Consider the following 27,285-nt stretch of genomic DNA (forward strand, 5'->3'; position numbering starts at 1 on the left):
TGTTAGCCAAGATGGTCTCGATCTCCTGACCTCGTGATCCGCCCGCCTCGGCCTCCCAAAGTGCTGGGATTACAGGCATGAGCCACTGCTCCTAGACATTTTCACATTTTCATTACCCTAAAAAGAAACCCTGTACCTATTAAGCCATTAGTCACTTCCCATTTGCCCCTCCCCCTAGTTCCTGACAACGATTAATCTACCTTTTTACCTTTTTTTTTTTTTAGACAGTGCCTTGCTATGTCGCCCAGGCTGGAGCGCAGTGGTGCGATTTTGGCTCACTGCAACCTCCACTTCCTGCGTTCAAGTGATTCTCCTGCCTCAGCCACACAAGTAGCTGGGATTACAGGCATGCACCACCACGGCCAGCTAAATTTTGTATTTTTGGTAGAGACGGAGTTTCTCCATGTTGGCCAGGCTGTTTTCAAACTTCTGGCCTCAAGTGATCTGCCTTTCTCATCCTCCCAGAGTGCTGGGATTACAGGCAAGCACTACCACCCCTAGCTAATTTTTATATTTTTAGTAGAGATGGGATTCCTCCATGTTGGCCAGGCTGGTCTCAAACTACTGACCTCAAGTGAACCATCCGCCTCAGCCTCCCAAAGTGCTGGGATTACAGGGGTGAGCCACCGCACCTCGCCTCATATACTTCCTGTCTCTGTGGCTTTGCCTATTTTGGACTTTTAATATATGTGGAATCATAAAATATGTGGCTTTTTACATTGTCATTACGTTCACAGGTTTACGGTTTTCATGGTTCATTTATGGTGTAGCACACATCGTATCATACTTGATTCCTTTTTACTGCCAAATAGTATTCCATTGTATGGATATTTGATGTATCAGTTTACCAGTTGATGGACATTTAAGTTGGACTTTTTGGCTATTGGGAATAATGCTGCTATTTGAACATTTGTGTACAACCTTTTATGTGGACACATGTTTTCAGTTCCTGTAGGTATCTAACTAGGAAAGGAACTTCTGGGTCATATGGTACCTTCTATATTTAACATTCTCAGGAGCTACCAAACTGTTTTCCAAAGTGGCTGTATCAGTTTCTAATCCCACCAGCAATGTTTGAGGGTCCTAGTTTCTCCACATCCTAAGTACATTTATTTTTAAAGGAAACTTTGTATCAGAAAGCCAGAAATTGTCAATAATAACGTTAATAGAAGGTAATTGTCAAACACTAAGAACACTAAATGTTGTTCATTTTTAGCTTGTTATTCTTTCCTGCTGATGGTTCTCATGTCTTTTCAATTGAAAAGGAGGATTAGACAATATCAGAAAAGTGTTCAAGACATGTAAGCAGCAAGCTGAGCCGAGTGCAGTGGCTCATGCCTATAATCCCAATACTTTGCGAGGCCGAGGTGGGAGATCATTTGAGCCCAGGAGTTCAGTCTGGGAAATATAGTAAGATCCCATCTCTACAAAAAAATAAAAGAAAGGCCAGGCGCAGTGGCTCATGCCTGTAATCCCAGCACTTTGGGAGGCCAAGGCAGGCGAATCACGAGGTCAGGAGTTCGAGACCAGCCTGGCCAAGATGGTGAAACCCCATCTCTACTAAAAATACAAAAATTAGCTGGGCGTGATGGTGGGTGCCTGTAATCCCAACTACTTGGGAGGCTGAGGCAGGAGAATCGTTTGAACCCAGGAGGCAGAGTTGCAGTGAACTGGGATCGCACCATTGCACTCGAGCCTTTGCCACAGGGCGAGACTCTGTCTCAAAAAACAAAACAAAAGAAAAAAGAATAAGAAAATATTAAATTCTTAAAAAGCATCAAGCTGAGACTTTATTGTTGTTGCTGTTATTGAAAAAGCACTGAAAATGGAATAGCTTTCTCACTGTGTAACTCAGTGTTACTTGCTGTATTGGAGTCTAAATGTTTACTAGCACCTATGCATCACCCCATTAGAATACACGGAAATTAGGAGGCAGTAGGTCTTACACAAGACCATTTCCACTTGCATAGTATAAGTAATCCAGAGATGGCCGGGGTAGTGTTAGTTACGCTTTTTGCTTTCTTCTCATAGTCTGATGCTTTCCTTTAGAACTTGGGCAAATTTGAGAAACTATCAAAATTGCTACTTTCTTGAAAGGATCATAGATATTAACCCAGTAATTCCATTTCTGGGAATGTAAGTCTTAAAGAAAGGAGGAGAAGTGAGATGTGAGCTCAGATCCCTGGTTCCTGACCATAGCTGAACTATGAGTGGTGTGTAGTACAAGTGTGTTAGTATGCAGACTCCAGGGCCTCACCCAAGACCCATGGAATCAGAATCTCTGTGGGTTGGGAGTCTGCAGAATAACAGACACTGCAGATGATTATGATGCATGGCCAGGTAGGGAATCCCCTGCCCTACATGGTGTCTGGCATCTCTTCCAGCCACAAAACTGGAAGAATTGTCAGGATTTGGGTAGGGGTTATAGCAGTGAGCAACAAGGAGAGAATGGGTTCAGTGGGCATTTCGAAAGATAAATCAAGTGAATATGAGTGAGGCAGGAAGAGTCAAAGTTGATTAGAAACATCTTTTTAGGACCTATGTTATGACTCTTATTATTTTGATTGCTAAGTTGTAAGTTTGTTTCCAATTGGTTTAAGCAAAAGGGAGTTTACTGGCTTAGTAACTAAACTGCCCCAGGTTAGGGTCAGGTGCACCTAGATCCACGTAGTATCACGGAGATCTGCCCTGCCATCATCTGACTCTGCTTTTCCACTGTGATAGGTTGACTCCTGTTCAGGCGGTACCAGCATGGTTACCAGGATCGTTGCCATCAGCCCCTCCCTTAGCAACAGGTCCTTAAAATTTCTGGACAGCAAATGTTCACTCCAGTCCCCTTTTATAAAGTAAAAATAAGAACGTAAATATTAACCATCAGTCACAGCAGTGCTAGAATTTCCTATCACCCATTCCCTGCCCAATCCTAGTCATTCAAGGGGTTAAAGAGTCCTAGGTCCCTAGACTGCACTCCCCTGGATCCTCACAGTCTTGAGTGACATTTGAGAGTGCCATCAGTAGGAGCTGGTGAAAGGCACACCACACCGGTGTCCTTAAACTTTATTATGCATTGTGACTGCACAGCACTAACACTGATTACCTAAAGCCTGAGATTTTTCATGTAATGTGAGAAGTAATAGGGTGAGGCCAGCAGAGGTCTCATTAAATCCCAACCACTGATACTTGAACTGGCACCAGGAGAGGTTTTATTTTTCTTTTTAGTACCTGTCACCAGACACTGTGAAAGATTGTCGTCCCTAGCCCCTGCTTTTTGTGCTGTGCAGACCCAAATCACTGAAGCCTGCAAAGAAGAGAAGAGGTGACCTGCTGTCTTGCAGGGCAGTGCATGCTTTTTTTTAATTAAAAAAAAAAGTCAAATACTTTGGGGCCACAAAAAATAAAGATAATAACAAAATGAAGTGCCCACCACTCAACTTAAGGAATAAGATTTTAATCAGAAATAACCACTATCCAGCCAGACATGGTGGCTCATGCCTGTAATCCCAGCATTTTGGGAGGCCAAGGCGGGAGGATCACTTGAGGCAAGGAGTTCGAGACCAGCCTAGCTAACATGGCAAAACCCCGTCTCTACTAAAGATACAAAAAAAAAAAAAAAAAACTTAACCAGGCATGGTGGCCTCCCACTTGTAGTCCCTGCTACTTAGGAGGCTGAGGCATGAGAATTGCTTGAGCCTGGGAGGTGAAGGTTGCAGTGAGCTGAGGTTGCAGTGAGCTGAAATTGCACCACTGCACTCCAGCCTGGGCAACAGAGTGAGATTCTGTCTCAAAAAAAAAAAGAAGAAGAAAAGAAAAGGGGAAAGGAAAGTGGAAAGGGGAAAGGAAAGGGGAAAGGAGAAAGGAAAGGGGAAGGAAAGGAAAGGAGGGGAGGGGAGGGGAGAGGAGAGGAGAGGAGAAGAGAAAGGAAAGCAAAGGAAAGGAAAAGAAAGGAAAAAAATAACCACTCTCCTGCATTTGTTTTTGAGACAGAGTCTCACTCTCACCCAGCTGGAGTGCAGTGGCACCATCTCAGCTCATTGCAACCAGTCTCCCAGGTTCAAGCAATTCTGCTGCCTCAGCCTCCCAAGTAGCTGGGATTACAGGCACATGCTACCACACCCAGCTAATTTTTGTATTTTTAGTAGAGACAAGCTTTCACCATGATGGCCAGGCTGGTCTCGAACTTCTGACCTCAAGTGATCTGCCCGCCTCGACCTCCCAAAGTGCTGGGATTACGGGCATGAGCCACCGCACTGGCCTGTTGTTTTTCATCCTCTTTGGCCTTACGTTAGTACATGTCACTCTGGTTTATTTTTTTTCACTGCTATATGGTATTCACTTTAAAAACATAGCAAATATATTCACTTTTCTCCTTTGCATAGTCACTGAAGTTTATTACCTATTTTTCATTATCAATAAGCAGCGCTGCTGTGAACATTCTTGCATAGGTCTTGTGCAAATGTGCAAGAGTTTCTTCAGGTTATATATGCAGGAGTTGGACTGGAAGAGTGGAGGGTGAACATCCATCTTCACCTGTGTTAAATGTTGCCAAATGACTCTCCAAAGTGTGCAGTCCAACTTACACTGCCCCCGCCAGCGCCTGAGCTGTCCCCTGCCCCATATCCACATGAAAGCTCAATATGGTCCAGCTTCTATTTTACTTTGTAATTTTTGCCAGTCTGAAAATAAAAATAAATCTCTTTAGTATTTGGATTTGTACTTCCCTGATTACTAAGATTAAAACTTGTTATTCTTGCAGAAGCCCAATATGTAAAGCTAAACTAGATGGAGTCGTTCTGTTTGGGGGCAGGTGAGGATTGTCGTATTTAAGATATCTAAGTGATTGCCTTTATGGTCTTAGTCCATTTGAATTATATGCATATCCCTAAATACTGGGCAGAATTTTAAGCAAATGAGTTTGCATTAAATCTCTTTCATAGCATTTTTCAGCTAGTGTCTTGACTGATTTTTAGAGATTGGCTGTCATTTTAGCATCATCTTTAACATCTCCTTCACATCCCTTTACATGTGAATTGGGAGTTGGCTTAAATAGCGAACATGAAAACCCACCCATGAAGCCAAGGAAGAGACCAGGCCTGTGAGTCTTGCAGGCAGGGGTCCTCACATTCTTCACGCAGATCCCTGATTTAGTGCCTTTGTTCTGCTGTCCCCTCTGCATGGCATGCTCCTCCCCCCAGATGTGAATATGGCTCCCTACCTCCCCTCCTGTAAGTTATTTGCAGAGCTCACCTTAGTTAGGCCTTTTCCAACTTGGCACTGTCGGGAATATGCTGCCCCAGCCCGCCAGCCGCTCCTGGTACCCCCATCGTGCTCCACTATGTATTCCCTTCATAGTACTTATTACTGTCTAGCTTTCTATGTAAATTATTTAGTTACCATCTACTTTGACTCTTATTTATTTTTGTGTTTCCCTTATTCCTTGCAGAATGTAACTTCCTCCAGTGCAGGCATCTTTGTTTTGTTCACTACTGTCTTTCTATTATAATGCCTACACATAATAGTACTTAGTAAAGATTTGTTGATTAATAAATGATCTGGAGTTAGCAAGGAAAAGAGGGCAGAGAAGAGCATTTCTGAAATAAAGAGAGACAGACAGTGTATGTGCCAAGACCTGGAGGCAACACAGCATGGTCACTTGCGCTGGAAGTGAAACAGAATATGACTATGATTATGAATGGCCGCCTCTCCAGGTTGGGGTACTGGGGGCAGTTGTGAGAGATGTAAGTAGCAACCATAGTCAGCAGCTTTGACTTGATCTTGGGGGCAGTGGGGAGCCCTTGCATGATTTTAATCAAGAGAATAACACAATCCTATTTGCATTTTAGAGGAACATCACCCAGGCACCAACCAGGAGAAAACATAGGCTGGGGGTTAAAGATAAGATTGGAGACAGGTGGACCACCCAGAGGGCTGTCTCAGTGATCTAAGCGAAGGGAGATGGTGGCCTCACCAGATAATGAATGGCAGGGAGAATGGAGAGAAGTGGACAATTTCCAGAGATACTTGAGATGTCTCTACTGTCTTTTCCTGTGATCCCCAAAGTAGATGGAATCCAAGTAACTCTCCGCATCTGGTCTTAGCTGAGCCATGAGACTGTGCTTCTGCTAAGCATGCTCATAAGTAATCAAATTGGGAAGCTTTCCAAAATGCTCCACCCACATCTTCAACTTTCCTCCTGGTGAAAGAAATCTGGAGCAAGACTGCCATTATTCAACCATGCAGTGAATAATGGAGCAGCAAGCTGATTGAACTCGAAGTTTTTGGAAGGAAGGTAGCATTTGACATCCAAGTTCCCCTGGTCTCCAAATCTTTTGTGCAAGTAAATTAGTTTCATTTGTCTCAGGGCACCTTTTCCAGGCCAACTTCTTCCAACTTGCCTGCAAATGTTTCTCTGTGGTGTGTTTGAGGCTTGGCTGCATCCCCTGGTCTGGAACAAATCTTTTATTACTAGGAAATAGCTGGATGATGATTCTGGACCCTTGGACCCTATCCCTCTGTCAGCTGTTGACTCAGTATATGATACCTTGATCATTTTCAGTTTAACCTGCCCCCTCTCCTGCCTGTTTCTCATTAATGTGAATTTCATACTGGAAGATGAATTTCATACCCACCACCTCACCAGTATTGGCGAGACAGTCAGGATTAACACCTGTTTCTTCAAGACTCTCCTGAGATGTAGTCAGGGCACATATGTTGTTTTCTTTTCTCACCTCCCAGACTTGCATGACTTGCTTTGGTCCAGTGGTCATGCATTCCACCCCAACCTAAAAACATCCAGATGATGGGAATATCATGTTGCTCGTTTCACATGGGAAAGCCACAGCCCACCCTCCTCTTGTTCAAGTTGCATTCAAATCTAATTTCCACGGCCTGTGCGAGTGGGAGCTCCACAGCCCTTGTGTCAGCTGTCGAAGTTTAGCAATACTATTTCCAAACATGGGCCAGTAGGCAGCCAGCAGGCACTAGACAGCTGAGTGCTGGCAGAAAAAGCCTCAGACACCTATAGCAGTCCAAACAGTGACTCATCCTGCTATTGCCAGGATAAATATGGGAATAAATGGTATTTTTCTCTAAGCAGGAAGAATTGTCAAAATGCTTATCACTTTATAAAATATAACAGATTGTGCCTGATCATGTTTTGAAATGTTCTAACCATTCACTCGCTGTTTTTTTGTTGTTTTTACTTTTTTGAGTTTAGTAATAGCTTTCACTTGTCTTCCTTCTTCCTAGGAGGCCTGGGGAACCCAGGAGTTTCCAAGCTGTGCTGCCACCCGAGCTCTGGATCCACCTGGCTGTGGTGGCCTGTGGCAATCGGCTGGAGGAGACGTTGGTCATGCTCAAATCAGCTGTGCTCTTTAGCCACAGGAAGATCCAATTCCACATCTTCACTGAAGACTCTCTGAAGCCCGAGTTTGATAAGCAGGTGAATTTGCAGAAATCATGGCACAGTGTTTACTGAGTACAAACAGACTACATTTTAGGAACTGTATACTCTGTTGACTAATGTATTTTGCTGCATGTTCAATTGTGTGACCTTGAACACTTGACTCTGAGCCTCACTTTTTGGTAATACAGGGATAATTACACCTATCTCATAGAGATATGGTGAGGATTGAATGAGGACAAGGTCTCAGTCTATTGCCCAGGCTAGAATACAGTGGTACAATCTCAGCTCTCTGCAGCCTCAACCTTCCAGGCTCAAGTGATCCTCCTACCTCAGCCTCCCAAGTAGCTGGGACCACAGGCACACACCATGGTCCCATGCCTGGCTAATTTTTGTATGTTTTTTAATAGAGACAGAATTTTGCCATGTTGCCTAGGTTGGCTTAAGCAATCTGTCCACCTCGGCTTCCCAAAGTGCTGGGATTACAGGCATGTACCACTGTGCCCAGCCCCTGGTTTTTTTTTTTCCTTTTTCCTTTTTCCTTTTTCTTTCTCTTTCTCTTTTCTTTTTTTTTTTTTTTTGAGACAGAGGCTCACTCTGTTGCCCAGATTGGAGTCCAGTGGTGCGATCTTAGCTCATTGCACCATCTGTCTCTTGGGTTCAAGTGATTCTTCTGCCTAGCCTCTGACTATGTAGGATTACAGGCGTACACCCCCATGCCCGGCTAATTTTTGTATTTTTTTTTTTTTTTTTGAGATGGAGTCTTGCTCTGTCGCCCAGGCTGGGGTGCAGTGGCCGGATCTCAGCTCACTGCAAACTCCACCTCCCAGGTTTATGCCATTCTCCTGCCTCAGCCTCCCAAGTAGCTAGGACTACAGGCGCCCGCCACCTCGCCCGGCTAGTTTTTTGTATTTTTTAGTAGAGACGGGGTTTCACCTTGTTAGCCAGGATGGTCTTGATCTCCTGACCTTGTGATCCGCCCATCTCGGCCTCCCAAAGTGCTGAGATTACAGGCTTGAGCCACCGCGCCCGGCCCTAATTTTTGTATTTTTAGTAAAGACGGGGTCTCACCATGTTGACCAGGCTGGTCTTGAACTTCTGACCTCACATGATCCACCTGCCTGTCCCTGCCAAAGTGCTGGGATTACAGGCATGAGCCATGGCGCCTGGTGGTTGTTTATTTTTCCATATACAGTTGTGTATCTGTATGTTTGTACATATAGATATGCATATGTGTAATTACATACATACGTATATATCCTGATTAAATTGTATTTCTTTTACAAAATCAGGATTATACTGTGTATATTGTTACGGAACTTGCTTTTCTGCACTGAAAACTGTATCATCAGCATTGCTCCCAGTCAGTACTCCTACATTCTTACCTCATTCTTTTTGGTGACTACATACTATTTTATTACGGGGCTATGTCCTCATTTATTTGACTATTCCCATACTGAAGAATAGGTAATGAGTTTTTCCAGCACACAAGAAGAGCTTTGGAAAGGTCTCTTCCCCCAGGGTAGGTACACACATGACCTTTGCTGAACAGGCTTTGTTTTCCTTGAGAGTTTTCTTTTGCAGTACGTTCTCAAATGGTGGCAGAGCGAGAAGCTGTTTTGCTTTGTGTCTACTGACTTGAGTCAACAGTGCTGTATGCTGTCACCAGGCTAGCTGCACTAATGAGAAATGCCCAATAAAAGCATGTTGGGCAGAGAAAGGCTAATAATAGAAAGATGGAAAATGTGTTATGTTTGAGTAGGAAAAAAAATCACCTTGACATCTTTACCAAGAGAAACCATGGAGGAAATAGTCTTGGGGCTTTGGAATTGATTGGAAAATGCCTTGTAAAGGATCTGAATCAGGGGAAGGATGAAGGAAAAAGGCTGCAACTCTATACAGTTAGCTCAGAGGCTGAAGTGTAAGGGAAATGATAATGAGAGTATATAGCATTTGTTAAGGTCTTATGATTTATGAGTTCATCTCATTTAATCCTCATAATCTTCAAAGGTAACCTTTGAAGAAGGTAATTATTATATCCCAGTTTTACAGACTGAGATCATTGAGCTTAGAGAATTTTAGCGATTTGCTCATCAGGGTTCAGGTCAAGTTTATTGGCTCAACCTTCCATGGAATTAGTCGATATACCATACCACCTCCTGAACTACTAGACAGAAGACTCAAATTCAGAACTCACCTCCAGTATGTACTTGCTATATGACCTTGGGTTAGTCTTTTGGCCTTTTTGAGCCTCAGTTCCCCATCTGCAACTTGGGGCTAGCAGGTTTGCTAAAAGAGATGGTAGATCTGTAATCTGGATAGGTCAGGTCAGGCTTCAGTAACAACTCCCCAAAACTCAGATACTTTTCATGTGCCTGCAGCTTGTCTCCCAGGGGGCAGAGCCTCCATTCTGCACAGCCTCAGGTTTGGGACGGAAGTAGACTGAGGCTATTCATGTGTTAGCTACACTTACCAGAGCATTTGACATCGTTCGTGGGATGCCTTGGCAGGAAAGAGACTAGAGAGTCATAACCCCGCCTTTCATTCCCTCAGTGTGGCAGTGACACAGGTCTTTCCATGCATGTTTAACTTGCTAGTAGTCACAAGCCCATCCAACTGTGGGGGGCTGAGAAGTGCTCTATGGGGCGGAACGAAGGGAAGCTGGCTATGCGCAAACACTACTCATATCTTGTAAAATATCCGTCTACCAAGTACTTAGTGATTACCTGCTGCATGCTAAAAAGCAAGGATATGGGGACGGAGCAGAACAAAATACAGACTTGGACTTTAAAAGGGGAAGGGAAGGGCCGGGTGTGGTGGCTCACACCTGTAATCCCAGCACTTTGGGAAGCCAGGCAGGCAGATCACCTGAGGTCAGGAGTTCAAGACCAGCCTGGTCAACATGGCAAAACTCTGTCTCTACTAAAAATACAAAAATTAGCTGGCACGGTGGAGTGTGCCTGCAGTCCCAGCTACTTGGGAGGTTGAGTCAGAAGAATTGCTCGAACCTGGGAGGTGGAGTTGCAGTGAGCTGAGATCGTGCCATTGCACTCCAGCCTGGGTGACAGAGAAAGACTCTGTCTCAGAAAACAAACAAACAAACAAACAAAAGGGAAGGGAAGGAAGATGTGTACGTGTAACCATATCTGTTTAGCAGGTTGTACATTCCAAGGAGGCCCCCAGTGGTCCTACCTTCTGTTATTCACACGCTGGTATACTTCCCTCCTACACTGTCCCAGGGTCCTCTGTGTGACTAACAGGACAGGGTGGAAGGGATGGTAGGTCACTTCTGAGATCGGGTTACAAAAGGCACTTCACCTTCCGTCTCGGATCAGTGGGTCTGGGGGAAGCTAGCTACCATGTCAGAGTAGCCCTCTGGAGGGCCTACGTGGCCTCTGCATGCAATGGAGGCCCCTTGCCAACACTTGTGTGTGAGCTGGGAGGAAGATCCTCCAGCCCCTTCAAGCCTTCAGATGACCATAGCCTTGTAATCTCATGAGAGGCCCTTAGACAGAACAACCCAGCTCGTACATTCTCAACCCTAAGAAACTATGTAAAGTCATACATGTTTGTGGTTTTATTTTATTTACTTTTTATTTTTTTGAGACAGGGTCTCACTCTGTTGCCCAGTGCAGTGGCATAATCATAGCTCACTGCATCCTTGAACGCCTGGACTCAAGCAATCCTCCTGCCTCAGCATCCTCTCCATGCCTGGCTAATAAAAATATATATTATATATATTTAAATATATATAATATATAAGGGGTGTGTGTGTGTGTATATATATATAATTTTTTTTTTTTGAGACAGCATCTTGCTCTATCGCCCAGGCTGGAGTGCAGTGGCATGATCTTAGCTCACAGCATTCTCCGCCCCCTGGATTCAAGAAATTCTCCTGCCTCAGCCTCCCAAGTAGCTGGGACTACAAGCCGCACCACCATGCCCAACTAATTTTTGTATTTTTAGTAGAGACAGGGTTTCATCACGTTGGCCAGGCTGGTCTCAAACTCCTGACCTCAAGTGTTCTACCTGCCTCAGTCTCTCAAAGTGCCGGGATTACAGGCATGAGTCACTCTGCCCATCACTGGCTAATATTTTATTTTTTGTAGAGATGGGGTCTCCCTGTGTTGCCCAGGCTGGTTTTGAACTCCGGGCTCAAGTGATCCTCCTGCCTTGGCCTCCCAAAATACTGGGATTATAGGCACATGCCACCACACCTGGCCTGTTTGTGATCATACGCTACTAAGTTTTGGGGTAATTTGTTGTAAGGCAACAGTTAATATATTACATATATATGTACATACACATATACATACATACACAAACATGTATGTATGTATGAAATACATTATGCCAAATGTAATGCTATGTGACATAAAAAGGATACAGTTTCTGCCTGGCTCTTTGTGAGGATGCCTGCCCCTGAAAAGAACTGAGGCCTCCAGCCAACAGCCAACCCCAAAGTCTAGACATGTGAGTGAATCAGCTTTCAGAAGATTCCAGCCACCAGCCTTCAAGGCTTCCAGCTGAGGCCCCAGACACTGTGGAGCAGAGTCAACCTGTCCCCTCCTTTGCGTTGTCTGAATTCCTGATCCATGAAATCTGTAAGCATAATAAATGATTGTTTTATACCACTAAGTTTTGGAGTTATTTTTTATGAGCCGTAGGAACTGGAACATTATAAATTAAGAGCTAAATTGTATGGAAGAATTATTGCAGATACTTGTGAAGTTGTGCTAGGTGTTGAATTTTTCTGATGACTTTATCCCTTTGATGGTTCATTTCTTCATGTTTTTATTAAACCAGTGAAGCTCATCTAACGAAGGAAATTATGACAGGGTGTTAAAAACTAGGCAGTGGATAGGCATGATGGCTTACGGCTGTAATCCCAGCACTTTGGGAGGCCAAGGCCAGTGGATCACCTGAGGTCTAGAGTTCGAGACCAGCCTGGCCAACATGGCAAAACCCTGTCTCTACTAAAAATACAAAAATTAGCCAGGCATGGTGGCGTGTGCCTGTAGTCCCAGCTTCAGGGAAGTCTGAGGCATGAGAATCACTTGAACCTGGGAGGCGGAGGTTGCAGTGAGCCAAGACTATGCCACTGTACTCCAGCCTGGGTGACAGAGCAAGACTCTGTCTCACAAAAAATTAAATAAATAAATAAAAATAATTTTTAAAAAAACTAGGTAGGGCATATACTACCATCCCTTTCTTGTCCATGCAGGGATTATGTTGCCAGTTTAGATGCATACTGCCTTTGCCCTTATGTAAGCCATAGAATTTCTCTCAGCTTCAGTTTGTCATCTGGGTTATGGGGCAAATGATACCCTGCTTGTGGTGGTGAGGCTGAATCAGGTAAAGTATTTTTTTTTTATCCCACAAAGATTCTCTGAAACATCTCCTATATGTTGGGCACTTTGTTAGGTCTAAAGAAATAGAACAGCCGTTTTGGTTCCTGCCAAGCCACTGGCACATGCTGAGGAGGTGGGCTGTCACCCTTTTCCAGGGCATTGTGGGCAACCCAGGGTTTTTTGGGGATAACTTCTGGGAAGCTCAGGGCCACCTATTTTTTACCTCAGGGTGAAAACAAAACAAACTGCCAGTTACCGTCATGATTCCTCCGAAGGCTGCAGTATGGGCGAGTTCTTCTGTATTTAATTAGACTTTTTAAAGTTGCATATGTACAGGATGTCTGGTGGTATTTGCCGTCTACATGGTAGATACTTCATATTTTAAAGTTTCGTGTATTTTCGTCATCTCTCAACAGAGAAGTGGGAGATGCCAGCTAGCTGGTTTCCTAGCCTTTTCTGGCAACTTGGGATCAGGCATGTGGTTGAGATTCGGCTAAACTATACTCCTGCCCAACTCAGAATCAGGAAGTAGTGGGACACACAAATAAGGAGGCTACCAATCCATTCTGGTGGTAGGGGCAGCCAGTATGTATGTGTATATGTGTATGTGTGTGTGTGTGTGTATATATATGCAATGTGTGTGTGTGTGCGCATGTATGTGTGTGTGTATATGTGCATATGGGTGCACATGTGCGTGTGTGTGAGGGGGTGGTGAGAAGAGGGCTGCCATGGGAAGAATTGTCATCAGGAGGTTTCAGTGCCTGGAATCAGAGGGGCAAACTGTGGCACTTGTGGTGATAGTAGCTGGGGTTTCCTTACCAGACTGGCTTGTGGTAGGCTCTGACTAACAGATGGAAAAGACACAGACGCCGTAGAGCCTAGGTCTGGCTCAGGCTGGATCAGGGCATGGCCCCTGAGTCTGGTTCTCCAGCCCTCCCACTGGTCTTCTGAGCTACCTAATATCCTTTCATTAAATTCTTTTTGGCTTAAAGAACCTGAATTGGACCAGACATGGTGGCTCACACCTGTAATCCCAACACTTTGGGAGGCCAAGGCGAGCTAAGGTCAGGAGTTTGACACCAGCCTGGCCAACATGGTGAAACCCCGTTTCTACTAAAAATACAAAAATTAGCTGGGCATGGTGGCACACACCTGTAATCCCAGCTACTTAGGAGGCTGAGGCACGAGAATCGCTTGAACCCGGGAGTGGAGGTTGCATGAGCCGAGATGGCACCACTGCACTCCAGTCTGGGCAACAGGGTGAGACTCCATCTCAAAAGAGCCTGAATTGATTTTATTGTGCACAACCTAGCATCCTGAGAGTACCACAAAGTAACTAAAACATGGTGAGGAGATGTTTTTTTTTGCTTGTTTTTCCTTTAAAGAAAGAAAAAAAAAGCACCAAAGGGCTGCTTTTAAGTAGTATCACATGCTTTTAGAGGACAGGGACCATGCCTCTTCATTATTCATTTCCTTTTTTTTTTTTTTTTTTTGAGGATTTAGGAAAAATAGCCCAGAGAAAGAGATGATAGGTATTCTTCAGTAGTTTAAAGACATATGCAATTGGAATTAGATTTCTTCCGTGTTGCTCTGCAGGACAAAACGAGGCGTGATGTAGATGAGGTCTCAGGTAGCTGGTTCTAATTCCATACAAGGAGCCCTTTTTAAAGGTATTGGGGGAGCTGGGCACGGTGGCTCATGCCTGTAATCCCAACACTTTGGGAGGCCAACGTGGGCAGATCACCTGAGGTCGGGAGTTCAAGACCAGTCTGGCAACATGGTGAAACCCCGACTCTACCAAAAATACAAAAATTAGCCCGTGTGGTGGCACGCACCTGTAATCCCAGCTATTCAGGAGGCTGATGCAGGAGAATTGTTTGAACCTGGGAGGCAGAGGTTGCAGTGAGCCAAGATCGCCCCACTGCACTCCAGCCTGGGTGACAGAGGGAGATCCTGTCTCAAAAAAAAAAAAAATAAGAGGTATTGGGTTTCTCATTACTAGAGGAGCAAGCTGAGGCTGGCCCAGCACTTTCAGGGACGTCCATGGAGGACTTGGGAAAGGTGAGGGCTGCACTTCACTGTCACTGTGTGGTCCTTGTTGTCTTACCTTCGTGGTCATTATTAGAGGTTTCCTCCTTTTAGATGCATGGTCATTTGGCACCTCCCTGACTCCTCTGAATTTGGGTGTGATTGTGTGATTTGCTTTGGCCAATGAACGTGGGTGACAGTGATGAGTGTCACTTTTAACATAAAATATGTCACTTCCTGGTGGAAACTTAAGATCTAGTGTGTGTTTTGCCACACTTGCTTCTCTTGCATCTGCGTTCACTGATGTGAGTTGAGATGGAGCCTCCATGAGTTTGGCCCCTGAGTGAGAATACTGAGCACAGCCCCTTGCCAGTCTGAAGATGTAGCAGGAGCAAGATAAACTTTAGGAAAAAGAAAAGAAAAGAAAAGAAAAGAAAAACACCTTAAAATAAACTTTTTTGGGGGTGGGGGAGAGATGGAGTCTTGCTATATTGCCCAGGCTGGTCCCAAACTCCTGGTCTCAAGTGATCCTCCAATCTTGATCTCTCAAAGTGTTGAGTTTATAGGTATGAGCCACAACACCTGGCCATAAATTCTTGATAACCCTAGTTTATCCTGACTGATGCAACTGAGTTTGTTTTTTTGTTTGTTTGTTTTTGTTTTTGAGATGGAGTCTCACTCTGTTGCCCAGGCTGGAGTGCAGTGGCGTGATCTCCACTCACTGCAACCTCTGCCTCCTGGGTTTGAGTGCTTCTTGCGCCTCAACCACCCGAATAGCTGGGATTACAGGCATGCACTACCACATCCAGCTAATTTTGTATTTTTTAGTAGAGATGGGAGTTTCACCATGTTGGCCAGGCTGGTCTCGAACTCCTGACCTCAGATGATCCGCCCACCTCGGCCTCCCAAATTTTGGGATTACAGACATGAGCCACCTCGCCCAGCCGCAATTGAGTTTTGACGGCTTCATTGTATCTAGTGTGTTATTGTAAGCCAGCCAAACCCTTGTGAAAGCAATGTAATGGATTTGAGATCCTAAAAGTCTTCTGTTCCGTAACATTTGTAGATGCTCAAAAATATTTTTTTATAACTTCAAAAGAATGAATGAACCTGCAAGAAAGGAGGAGTTACCTACTGAGGTAAAGGATGAGGTGGGCGGTTAGATTGACAAAGGTAGTTAAACCTTTCTGAAGATAGGATGCTAACAATCAGAGTGACAAGGATTTTTTTGTTTTTGTTTTTGTTTCTTTGAGACAGGGTCTCATGTCGTCATCCAGGTTGCAGTGCAGTGGCGCCATCACAGCCCACTGCAGCCCCAACCTCCCAGACTGTTAGAGGATGCAGAGAGCCAAGGGAGCCAGTGGACCATGTGAATTTCCCATTCTTTTTTGAGGGCTGATTTTGGGCTGTTGTGAAGTGGTATGTTTGTACTGGTATTTATACCCAGTATTTGTGCCAGTGTTCATTCTGACTGGTCAGTACTGTCATACTGAGAGCTTATGCCTAGTGTCAGTTCTAACGGGTCTGTGCAACTATACTGGGTAAATACTAGGTAATGCCTGGTGTGGGTTCTAATTGGTCAGTGCCCTTCATATATCAAATGTCAAATACTTTTTCTGTCACTCCTTTCCTCATTCAGAATGTTAAAGTGTTTCCAATGATGTGTTTTAAAAAATGTTTATATCCCAGCCTGGGCAACATGACAAAACCTTGTCTCAATAAAACATAGAAAAATTAGCCAGGCATGATGGCATGCACCTGTGGTCCCAGCTACTTGGGAGGCTGAGGTGGGAGGATCACCTGAGCCCAGGGAGCTCAAGGCTGCAGTGAGCTTTGATCGTGCCACTGTACTCCAGCCTGGGCGACAGTGAGGCCCCATCTCAAAAAAAAAAAAAAAGTTTATGTGGCTATATAAACAATATATGTACATGGTAAAAACCAGTAAATTCATAAATAATAAATGGAAAAAAACCCATTACACTAATGCTCAGGGAGAACAGTTTTGGTGTATATATATAATACTTATTTCCATTCCTTTTCTTTTCATATCACCAACAGAAATGGGATCTCTTTTGTATCACTGACGCTTCTATTACTGAGTTTCCTCTAAAGTGAGATGACCAGTGTTTCCTGGAAAACAGCAGATAGTAACTATTTTAGGCTTTGCAGGCTGTATGGTCTCTATCCCAACTACTAAATGTGCTATTTAGAGCAGAAGCAGCCACAAACAATATATAAACAAATGGGTGTGGCTGTGTTCTGGTAACATTTTACTTATGGGCACTGAGATTTGAATTTCATATAATTGTCACAAAATAGTATTCTTGTTTTGATTTTTTAAAACTATTTAAGAATGCCAAACCATTCTTGGCATGGCTTGTGTACTCTTTGTGGCAGGCTAGATTTGGCTCTGGTACTACCATAATTTGCTGACCCCAGTTCTGTGATATTATCACTAATCACTACATTGTATTCTGTTATATAGACAGACCCTGGAGCTTATTTAACCAATCTCTTCTTTAGATTGTTTCTAATTTATCATTGTTACAAACAACACTAAAACGAACAACCTTGTAATAAACAAGTGTCCATTTTTGAAATTTTTCCTTAGGAATAATTCCTAAAATTGTTGTAACAATGGGAAGGCATTAACTCAAAAAAATTAAGAAGGTCCAGCCACGGTGGCTCATGCATGTAATCCTAGCCCTTTGGGAGGATGAAGTGGGCAGATTGCCTGAGCTCAGGAGTTTGAGACCAGTCTGGGAAACATGACGAAACTCCCATCTCTACCGAAAATACAAAAAAATTAGCTGGGCATGGTGGTGCATGCCTGTAATCCCAGCTACTCGGGAGGCTGAGGCACGAGAATTGCTTGAAACCGGGAGGCAGAGAGTGCAGTGAGCTGAGATCATGCCACTGCACTCCAGCTTGGGCGACAAAGCAAGGCTCTGTCTCAAAAAAAAAAAAAAAATTAAGATACACAGATGGCAAAAAAGCATATGAAAAGATGTTCAGTGTCATATGTGATTTGAGCATTTGTAACTTAAGATGACAATGAGACACCACTACACACCTATTTGAATGGTTAAAATCTAGAACCCTGACAACAGCAAATGCTGGTGAGGATGTGGAGCAACAGGAACTCTCATTCATTGCTGATAAGAATGCAAAATCATGCAGCCACTTTGGAAGATGGTTTCGCAGTTTCTTAGAAAGCTGAATCTAGGCTTACCATACAATCCAGGAATAGACCTCCTAAGTCTTTACCCAAATGAGTTGAAAACTTATATCCACACAAAAACCTGTACACAGATTTTTGTAGCAGCTATATTCACAATTTCCCAAAACTGGAAGCAACCAAGATATCCTTCAGTAGGTAAATGGATAAACAATCTGTGATAGATTAATACCATAGCATACAGTATTATCTTTTTTTTTTTTTTTTTGAGATGGAGTCTCACTCTGTTGCCCAGGCTGGAGTGCAGTGGCGTGATCTCTGCTCACTGCAAACTCCACCTCCCGGGTTCATGCCATTCTCCTGCCTCAGCCTCCCAAGTAGCTGTGACTACAGGCGCCTGCCACCACGCTCAGCTAATTTTTTTGAGCATACAGTATTACTAAATGATAAATTAAAAAATGAGCTATCAAGTTACAAAAAGACATGTAGGAGACCTAAATGCATATTGCTAAATGAAAGAAGCCAGTCTGAAAAGGCGATGTACTATGCGATTCTAACTATATCACATTCTGGAAAAGGTAACATGAAGAGCCTGTAAAAAGATCAGTATTTGGCCAGGCATGGTGGCTCACACCTGTAATGCCAGCACTTTGGGAGGCCAAGGCATGTGGATCATCTGAGGTCAGGAGTTCGAGACCAACCTGACCAACATGGTAAAACCCTGTCTCTACTAAAAATACAAAAAGTAGCTGGGTCGTAGTGGCAGTCACCTGTAATCCCAGCTACTCAGGAGGCTGAAGCAGGAGAATTGCTGGAACCTGGGATGCAGAGGTTGCAGTGAGCTGAGATTGCACCATTGCACTCCAGTCTGGGCAACAGAGTGAGACTCTGTTTCAAAAAAAAGAAGAAGAAGAAATTCAGGTGAGAGAGGGCAGGAATGTTGAAAAGTTGGAGCAGAGAGGATTTTTAGGGTAGTGACACTATTCTGTATGATACTGTAATGATAGATATATGATGTGCATTTGCCAAAATCCATAGAAAGAGTGTACAACAGAAAGAATTAACACTAATGTAAACTGTGGACTTTAGTTAGTAATAGCATATTGATATTGACTTAGCAGCTATAACAAATGTACCACATGAATGCAAGATGTAAATAATAGCGGAAACTGTAGGGCAGGGGGAAGAGAGAGGCTATCTGGAAACTGATTTCTGCTCAATTTTTCTTTTTTGTTGTTTGTTTTCATTGTTGTTGTAAATTTTTTTTTTCTGTCACCCAGGCTGGAGTGCAATGGTCCCGTTTTGGCTCACTGCAGCCTCCGCCTTCCGTGTTGATATGATTCTCCTGCCTCAGCCTCCCGAGTAGCTGGGACTACAGGCGTGCCTCACCACTTCTGGCTAATTTTTGTATTTTTAGTAGAGATAGGGTTTCACCATGTTGGCCACGCTGGTCTCGAACTCCTGACCTCAAGTGATCCACCCGCCTTGGCCTCCCGAAGTCACAGGATTACAGGCATCAGCCACCACTCCTGGCCTTGTTTTTAATTTTTTTAAGAGGCAGGTCTTGCTATATTGCCCTGGCTGGTCTCAAATTCCTGGGCTTAAGCAATCTTCCCACCTTGGCCTCCCAAAATGTTAGGATTACAGGCGTGAGCCTCCAACACCTGGCTGACTTTCTGTAGACATTAAACTGCTCTAAAATCTAAAAGTATATTTTAAAAATTTTGTTATAAAATTAATATATGCAAGGAAAGTAATATATACTCATTGTAAAAGTTCTAAAGAATATGGAAATGTAGCCCGAGGAAACAAAACCACCATCACCAGCTATAGAGGTGGCCACTTTTAATAATTTGGTGCATATCCATCTAGATTTTTCTCTACATATAAAATGTGCATACATATGTGTGTGTCTATGTGTATGTGTGTATATATATATTTTTTAGTTAGAGTCTCGCTCTGACCCTCAGACTGGAGTGCAGTGGCACGATCTCAACACACTGCAACCTCCACCTCCGCCTCCCAGGTTCAAGTGATTCTCTTGCCTCCGCCTCCTGAAGTAGCTGGGATTACAGGCGCCCACCACCATGCCAGCTAATTTTTGTATTTTTAGTAGAGACGGGATTTTGCCATGTTGGCCAGGCTGGTCTCAAACTCCTGACCTCAAGTGATCCACCCGCCTGGGCCTCCCAAAGTGCTGAGATTACAGGTGTGAGCCACTATGCCCGGCCTCATGCATATATTTTTTCCTATAAGACAGAACTATTCATTCAGACAGTAGTGAAGAAATTAAAAAAAAAAAAAAAAGAACCATATTATAATTTTTTTGCACTTTTCCAAAACCGAACTATTTGTTATAACCATTTTCCATGTCAGTACCTATCTACATAACAGAATACAATGCAGTCATTAGTGACAAGGATATAGAACTGAGGTCAGCAAACTATGGGAGTACAAGGGCGAAATCCAGTCTGCCACAAGTAACACAAAGGACATCTACTTTATTCTAACTGGACATTATTCTGTGTTTATTTTTTAATTTAATTTAATTTTATTTTTTTGAGACACAGTCTCGCTCTGTCACGCAGGCTGGAGTGCAGTGGCAGGATCTCACTGCAACCTCCACCTCCCTGGTTCAAGCAATTCGCGTGTCTCAGCCTCCCGAGTAGCTGGGACTACAGGCATGTGCCACCGCGCCCAGCTAATTTTTGTGTTTTTTTTTAGCAGGGATGGGGTTTTGCTGGGTTGGCCAGGCTGGTCTTGAACTTCTGGCCTGAAGAGATCCACCCACCTCAGCCTCCCAAAGTGCTGGGATTACAGGCATGAACTACCACCTCTGATCCCTCTAACTGTACTTTATTATGTAGTTCTATCATACTTAATTGTCCCAGTTCCTTATCATTGGACATTTTGATTGTTCCCAAGTTTGCTGGGTTTTTTTCCTCCTTCCAAGCTGCTAAGTTCTCAAGTTTTGTTATTACAAACTAGGTTGTGGTGAATGTGCTTGTACCTCCGTCTTTTGGGGTGTTGTTACCAGTTTCCAAGTTGCCCTTTTGGAAGTTTGTTCACATCTATACTTCACCTCTGCAGTTTCTCAACACTGTTGCCAACTCTGAATGTTATTTTTAAAAATCTTAGCAATTTTAGTAGGAGCAAATACTCTTTCATTTAGTGAACATTCATAGTGGTGATGAAGTTAGACTTTCTGTGTAAGTTACCTGAATAATTTCCATTTGACCATCCAGAAGCTTCCCAGGTGTTTTCCCTATTTCCTGGGGCCTAATCACCCTTCCCTTGCTTTACATGTTTTTCAGTTGCGCCAGTGGCCTGACTCATATACAAAGAAGTTTGAGCACAGAATCTACCCCATCACATTTTCTGTTGGAAACCCTCAGGAGTGGAAGAAATTGTTCAAACCCTGTGCTGCCCAGAGACTCTTTCTTCCGGTAGGAACACCTGTTTTTAATAAGATGTAGCTTGCTCTTGGAAATAAGGTAAAATTAGCTGAGATGTGTGTGGAAACATTTAACTTAACCGCTGAAAACGTGTGTCTCTTGGATTCTGGAGCTGATGCTCTAAGTCTGCAGCATGTAGAGAGGATCCCTGTGTTCTGGAGGTTGTCATACTGAAAGACTGAGGGACTGTGAGCATTCGTATCCTGTCTTGGATCATTGGTCTTTGTGACTATGGCTCCATCATTTACTGGCCCCTGTGAACCTTGTTAAATCCCCCAACTTCACTAACTTCAGTTTTATCCATAGGCTTGGCACATAGCTGGCCCTCAATAAATATTAGCTTTGATTATGGTTATTTCTCTTATACCAATAACAGCTACTAGTTATGGCTGTGCTAGGCTATCATTCCAAAAGGGCCCAGAATTTTGGTTTAGTCTTTTAGTTTAATGAATTTTTAAATTGCATGTTTTTGTTTCCTTTTTTAAAATATTGAGGCCAGCAAGGTGGCTCACACTTATAATCCCAGTACTTTGGGAGGCCAAGGCAGGCTGATGGCTTGAGCACAGGGGCTTGAGACCAGCCTGGGCAACATGGTGAAATCCCATCTCTACAAAAAATACAAAAATTAGGCGGGGGGCGGTGGCTCACGTTTATAATCCCAGCACTTTGCGAGGCCAAGGTGGGTGAATCACCTGAGGTCAGGAGTTCAAGACCAGCCTGGCCAACATGGTGAAACCCTGTCTCTACTAAAAATAAAAAAATTAGCCAGGCGTGGTAGTGTGTGCCTGTAATCCCAGCTACTCAGGAGGCTGAGGCAGGAGAATCACTTGAACCCAGGAGGCGGAGGTTGCAGTGAGCCAAGATCACGCCACTGCACTCCAGGCTGGGCAACAAGAGTAAAACTCCATCTCAGAAAAAAAAAAAAAATTAGCTGGGCATGGTGGCGCATGCCTATAGTCCCAGTTACTTGGGAGGCTGAGGTGGGAGGATCATCCGAGCTCAAGAGGTTGAGGCTGCAGTGAGCCATGATCGCACCATCACACTCCAGCCTACGTGACAGAGTGAGACCCTGTCTCAAAAAAGTAAATAAATAGATACAATTTTAAAAATCAAATAATAAAAATAAAATATTAAGTAGAAAAAAGATATATCAAAAGTGAGAATAATATTATGCAGGGATGGCAACTTTGAACTGTCAGTTGCTGCTCTAAATTTTGTGAGGGATTCGTGCCTTCCATAGATATTTGTTGAGTGCCCATTAGGGTGCTGGGCTCTGGCTCAGTGATGGTGACATGGTAATAGACAGCCAAGATCCTGTTTCCTTGGAGCTTGAGTCTAGTAGGGCCTTGAACAAACAATTAGAAGTATGACCAGTACTAAGAGGAGATAGTCTCATGGATGTATGTAACATGGGGTTCCATCCTGGTCTAAGAGAGATCACAGAAGGTTCTCTTGAGGCAGTGGCATATTTTTTTTTTTTTTTTTTTGTAGAGATGATGTCTTGCTATGTTGCCAGCCTGGTCACATACTCCTGGGCTCAAGCGGTCCTCCCACCTTGACCTCCCACAGTGCTGGAATTACAGACGTGAGCCACAGCACCCAGCCCAGTCTTTTTCTTAAGGGCAGTGGGAAGCCATTGGATGATTTTTTTGCAGCAAGTGGCATGTTCTAACTTGCGTTTTAAAGAAGACACTCTGGTTTATGGCAGTGTGGACAGGGTTGGTGAAGCCAATTCACTAACTTGGCTTAGGCTTTGATGGTTGCCTTAGAGATGGATAATGGACCTGCCTGAAACAGAATTGACCAACCTTCCTGATTGGCTTGTTGTAAGAGTTGAAGGGGAAGTGATATGAAAAGGATTTTACCAGGTTTTTTGTTTTTTTTTTTTAACCTGAACAACTGTTAAGATTGATCCTTTTGAAATTGCCAATATTCAACCATTAATGACCTACAAAAAAGGCAATTTCTTATGGCTCAACCTAAGAAATAAATGGCAGGATCATTTAGGGATAGAAAAGATGGGGAAAAGCATTTTTGGTAAATGGGTCAAATGAGTTTAATTTGGGTCATATTTTGATTTTGAGGTGCCTGAGGATACTCAAGCAGAAGGAATCTTCACATCTATCGGTCTGGAAACCCTAACTGGGGAGTAGCACTTTTAGCATTTCCTACGCAGAGACCTGTGAGCAGAATAAACCCTGGATGAATTGTTGGCAGCAATCAGCTGCCCAAGCTCACTTGCTCATTACGTCATCTATTTTTCTTTTCTTTTCTTTCTTTTTTTTTTTTTTTCCTTTGAAACGGAGTCTCACTCTGTCTCCCAGGCTGGAGTGCAGTGGCACAATCTCAGCTCACTGCAACCTCCGCCTCCTGGGTTCAAGCAATTCTCCTGCCTCAACCCCCCAAGTAGCTGGGATTTCGGTGCATACCCCCATGACCCGCTAATTTTTGTATTTTTAGTAGAGACAGTGTTTCACCATGTTGGTCAGGCTGATCTTGAACTCCTGACCTCAGTTGTTCCGCCCACCTTGGCCTCCCAAAGTGCTGGGATTACAGGCATAAGCCGCTGCACCTGGCCACATCATCTATTCTTCACATGTCACAGACCTTTATACATATGGTGAGATAGGATTAGTCTCATAAAAACTGGGGTAGGAAAAGATTCCCTCCAACTGACACGAAAATCTCTAGGTTGGTGATATAAAAACTGATTACTCTTTGAGGTGAGAGAAAATGTTAGGTTTCTGTTTCTTGTCTCCATTTTTGCAAAAAATAAGTATTAGAAAACCAAAGGTAATGTTGGGAAATGGTCTTCCCATTCTATCCAAAATATTAGCTACCCAATGGAACTACATTTCAATTTTTGTTGACCTTGAATTGTGACTTTATTACCATTATTAAAAAAAAACAAATTCATCACCTAATGGCTTTAATTCTTTCCCAGCTAAGTAAGTGCTTGGTTTTGAATGACAAATGGGTGCTGGTATTCCTTATCTGCTTCTGATAATGGAAACGAGCCCTCTTTAAAAATAATAAAGAGAGATTGTGGTTGACAGGACATTTACCTTTTCCTAGTTGTATATCACAACAGCAGATTATGAACGTGGCATTTTTGGGCATCAGTGAGATGTATTGATCTTGAGTGTAATTTGAAATAAAGTCTAGGTCGTGTTTTCCTTGGAATTCATCTCTACAAAAGCATATCAGGTGTGCTGCCTCAGGAGCACAGAGAAAATGGAGATCCTAAAGTGCAAACATTCTATCAGGTAGTCAGTTGACTGAGGACCATGGTCCCACCCATTTTCCGAGAGGTTGTCATCTACCCAAAACTGTGGAAGAGACCCTTTCTTAACTAAGATTTTACTGTCTGAATAATATCAGAGCATAAGTCTTTGCAACTCAAGCCTATTAGATTCTCAAGTGCAATTAGTGTGATTCAGATCCCATCAATTCAAAATTTATGAACTCCTAGAAATCAGTGGACAGTTACTCGTCTCCTTCTGTGAATAGTGGTCCTGTGGCATGGGACCATTATGAATGCAAACTAAACTGCAGATGGCTTGATTAAGCATTCTAAAATGCATATTTCTTTCAGGGAATTCAGAAGCTTAAAATATTTAAAACAATATGCCAATTACAAATAAATCAAATGTGTTCATTAAAATTGATTCTGGAATACTTTTCTCTTTTTTTCTTAGTAAAGCCCGGGTATGAATTCACATCACCTTTCCCCCAATTAATTGGAAGTAGTGAGATTTTATAATAGATCTGTACATTTTGCTACACGCTGTGCCTGTTTAATTATGAAGACTTCTCTCCTTAATAACGGTGGTCCTCTGGGAATCCTAGAGATAGGAAAAACATGACAAACATCACTGGATTGCAGAGCCTTTAGAGACATTGTTTGTAAGTGGTACCCAATACGGTAATTTGAGGTAGGGTAAGGTTCTATCCATACCTTACCCAGGGAGAAATGTTTTTGTTTTTGTTTTTACCAAGTTTTAATAAGCCCCAAGCTTATAATAATGTCTGATGTCTTTTTTTGCTCCCAACATTCACCATAGATATCTATATCTAAGGAAGGAGTTAGAGAGGGTCTCACTCTGTTGTCCAGGCTAGAGTGCAGTGGTGCAATCATGGATCACTGCAGTGTCAACCTCCCGGGCTCAAGTGATCCTCCCACCTAAGCCTCCTGAGTAGCTGGGACCACAGGTATACACCACCATGCCCAGCTAATTTTTTAAATTTTTGTAGAGACAAGAGTCTTATCATGTTGCCCAGGCTGGTCTCAAACTCCTGGGCTCAAGCAATCCTCCTTCCTAGGCCTCCTGAAGTGCTGGGATTACAGGTGTGAGCCACTGTGCCTGATGAAATTAATTATGGCTTCAGCCAGGCTTGGTGACTCACACTTGTAATCCCAGCATTTTGGGAGGCCGAGGTGGGCAGATCACAAGGTCAGGAGTTCAAGACCAGCCTGGCCAACATGGTGAAACCCTGTCTCTACTAAACATACAAAAATTAGCTGGGCGTAGTGGTGGGCACCTGTAATCCCAGCTGCTCAGGAGGCCGAGGCAGGAGAATCATTTGAACCTAGGAGGCAGAGGTTGCAGTGAGCCAAGATCGTGCCATTGCATTTCAGCCTGGGCGACAGGGCGACACTCCCTCTCAAAAAAAAAAAAAAGTGCTGGGATTATAGGTGTGAGCCACCGCACCTGGCCAGATTAGTTCTAGCTTTAACCTGTAAATGTATTCTTGAAGTTTTCTTACTCCATATTTCCAAGAAACTTGTCCCACTCCTTAATATTTCAAAGGACTACCATGCCAAATAAAGATAAATCTTAGATTATCTAGCTTTTAGATGCTGTAGTGAAAGCAACAACATATAATCTTCTCTTTTCCACTTATGGCTTGTTAAAGAGACCCGTAACTGGTTCCAATGTTTTGAAATCTGCATGCTTACCAATGATGTCTTCATGAGTTAGCTGTAGGCTAATGGAAAAGGGAGGCTTATCATACTTTTTAGAACTTTTTATAATTAAGGTCAGACCTTTATATTATTATTAATATTACATCTCAGTATTTGCAATTAACATTGAGACATCCTTGCAACAAATCCTTTGGATATTAACAAATATTGACACACATATAGGAATATATTAAAAATCCTTATTAAGGGGAACATCAATTAGAATCACCATAAATGATGTTTATACAGTTCATCAAGCGCCAAGAGGCCATAAATTATTTGGATGAGATTAGCTACCTAAGTGATTACATGAAATGACCCTAGATACCAATTTTGTTGAACAAGCTTTCCACAGTACTTATCATTTACTCATACACTATTAAAAGTTTGACATTCAGGATATTAGCTACAACTCTTGGTTATATGTGAGAGAAATTCAACTCTAGCGAAGAAGGAGATTAATTTATTGGCTTATCTAACTACAAAGTCCATACTGTAGGACTGATTCCAAGCACAGCTAGATCTAGAAGCTCACATAATGTCATCAGGACTCTGTCTCTCCCTTTCAGTCCCTTGCAAGGCTACTCCATAAGCATAATGATTGCTCAAAGCAGCCTGAAATCCAAATTCTAGCAGCTTAGCAACTACGGCAGAAAAAGAGCATGGCAAGGTAGCAACTTCCAAAATGGTGGCATTAGGAACCCTGTGGTGGCCGGGTGGGGTGGCTCACACCTGTAATCCCAGGACTTTGGGAGGCTGAGGTGGGCGGATCACGAGGTCAGGAGATTGAGACCATCCTGGCAACACGGTGAAACCCCGTCTCTACTAAAAAAAAATACAAAAAATTAGCTGGGCGTGGTGGCAGGCACCTATAGTTCCAGCTACTCGGGAGGCTGAGGCAGGAGAAT

The 27,285-nt window shown here is 43.3% G+C and overlaps 1 protein-coding gene across 1 annotated transcript in view; it reads left to right on the top strand.

Moving 5' to 3' along the window:
* Window positions 1-27,285, top strand: part of GXYLT2 (glucoside xylosyltransferase 2) — an 85,495-nt gene that overhangs the window by 13,251 nt on the left and 44,959 nt on the right. The window contains exons 2-3 of the mRNA XM_011937208.1: window positions 7,246-7,438; window positions 21,271-21,402. Coding sequence (XP_011792598.1) covers window positions 7,349-7,438; window positions 21,271-21,402 — 222 coding nt within the window. The 5' untranslated portion in view covers window positions 7,246-7,348. The remainder of the gene's footprint in view (window positions 1-7,245; window positions 7,439-21,270; window positions 21,403-27,285) is intronic.

This window comes from Colobus angolensis, unplaced genomic scaffold (assembly GCF_000951035.1).
Source record: "Colobus angolensis palliatus isolate OR3802 unplaced genomic scaffold, Cang.pa_1.0 Scaffold160, whole genome shotgun sequence".
Classification (NCBI taxonomy): Eukaryota; Metazoa; Chordata; class Mammalia; order Primates; family Cercopithecidae; genus Colobus; species Colobus angolensis.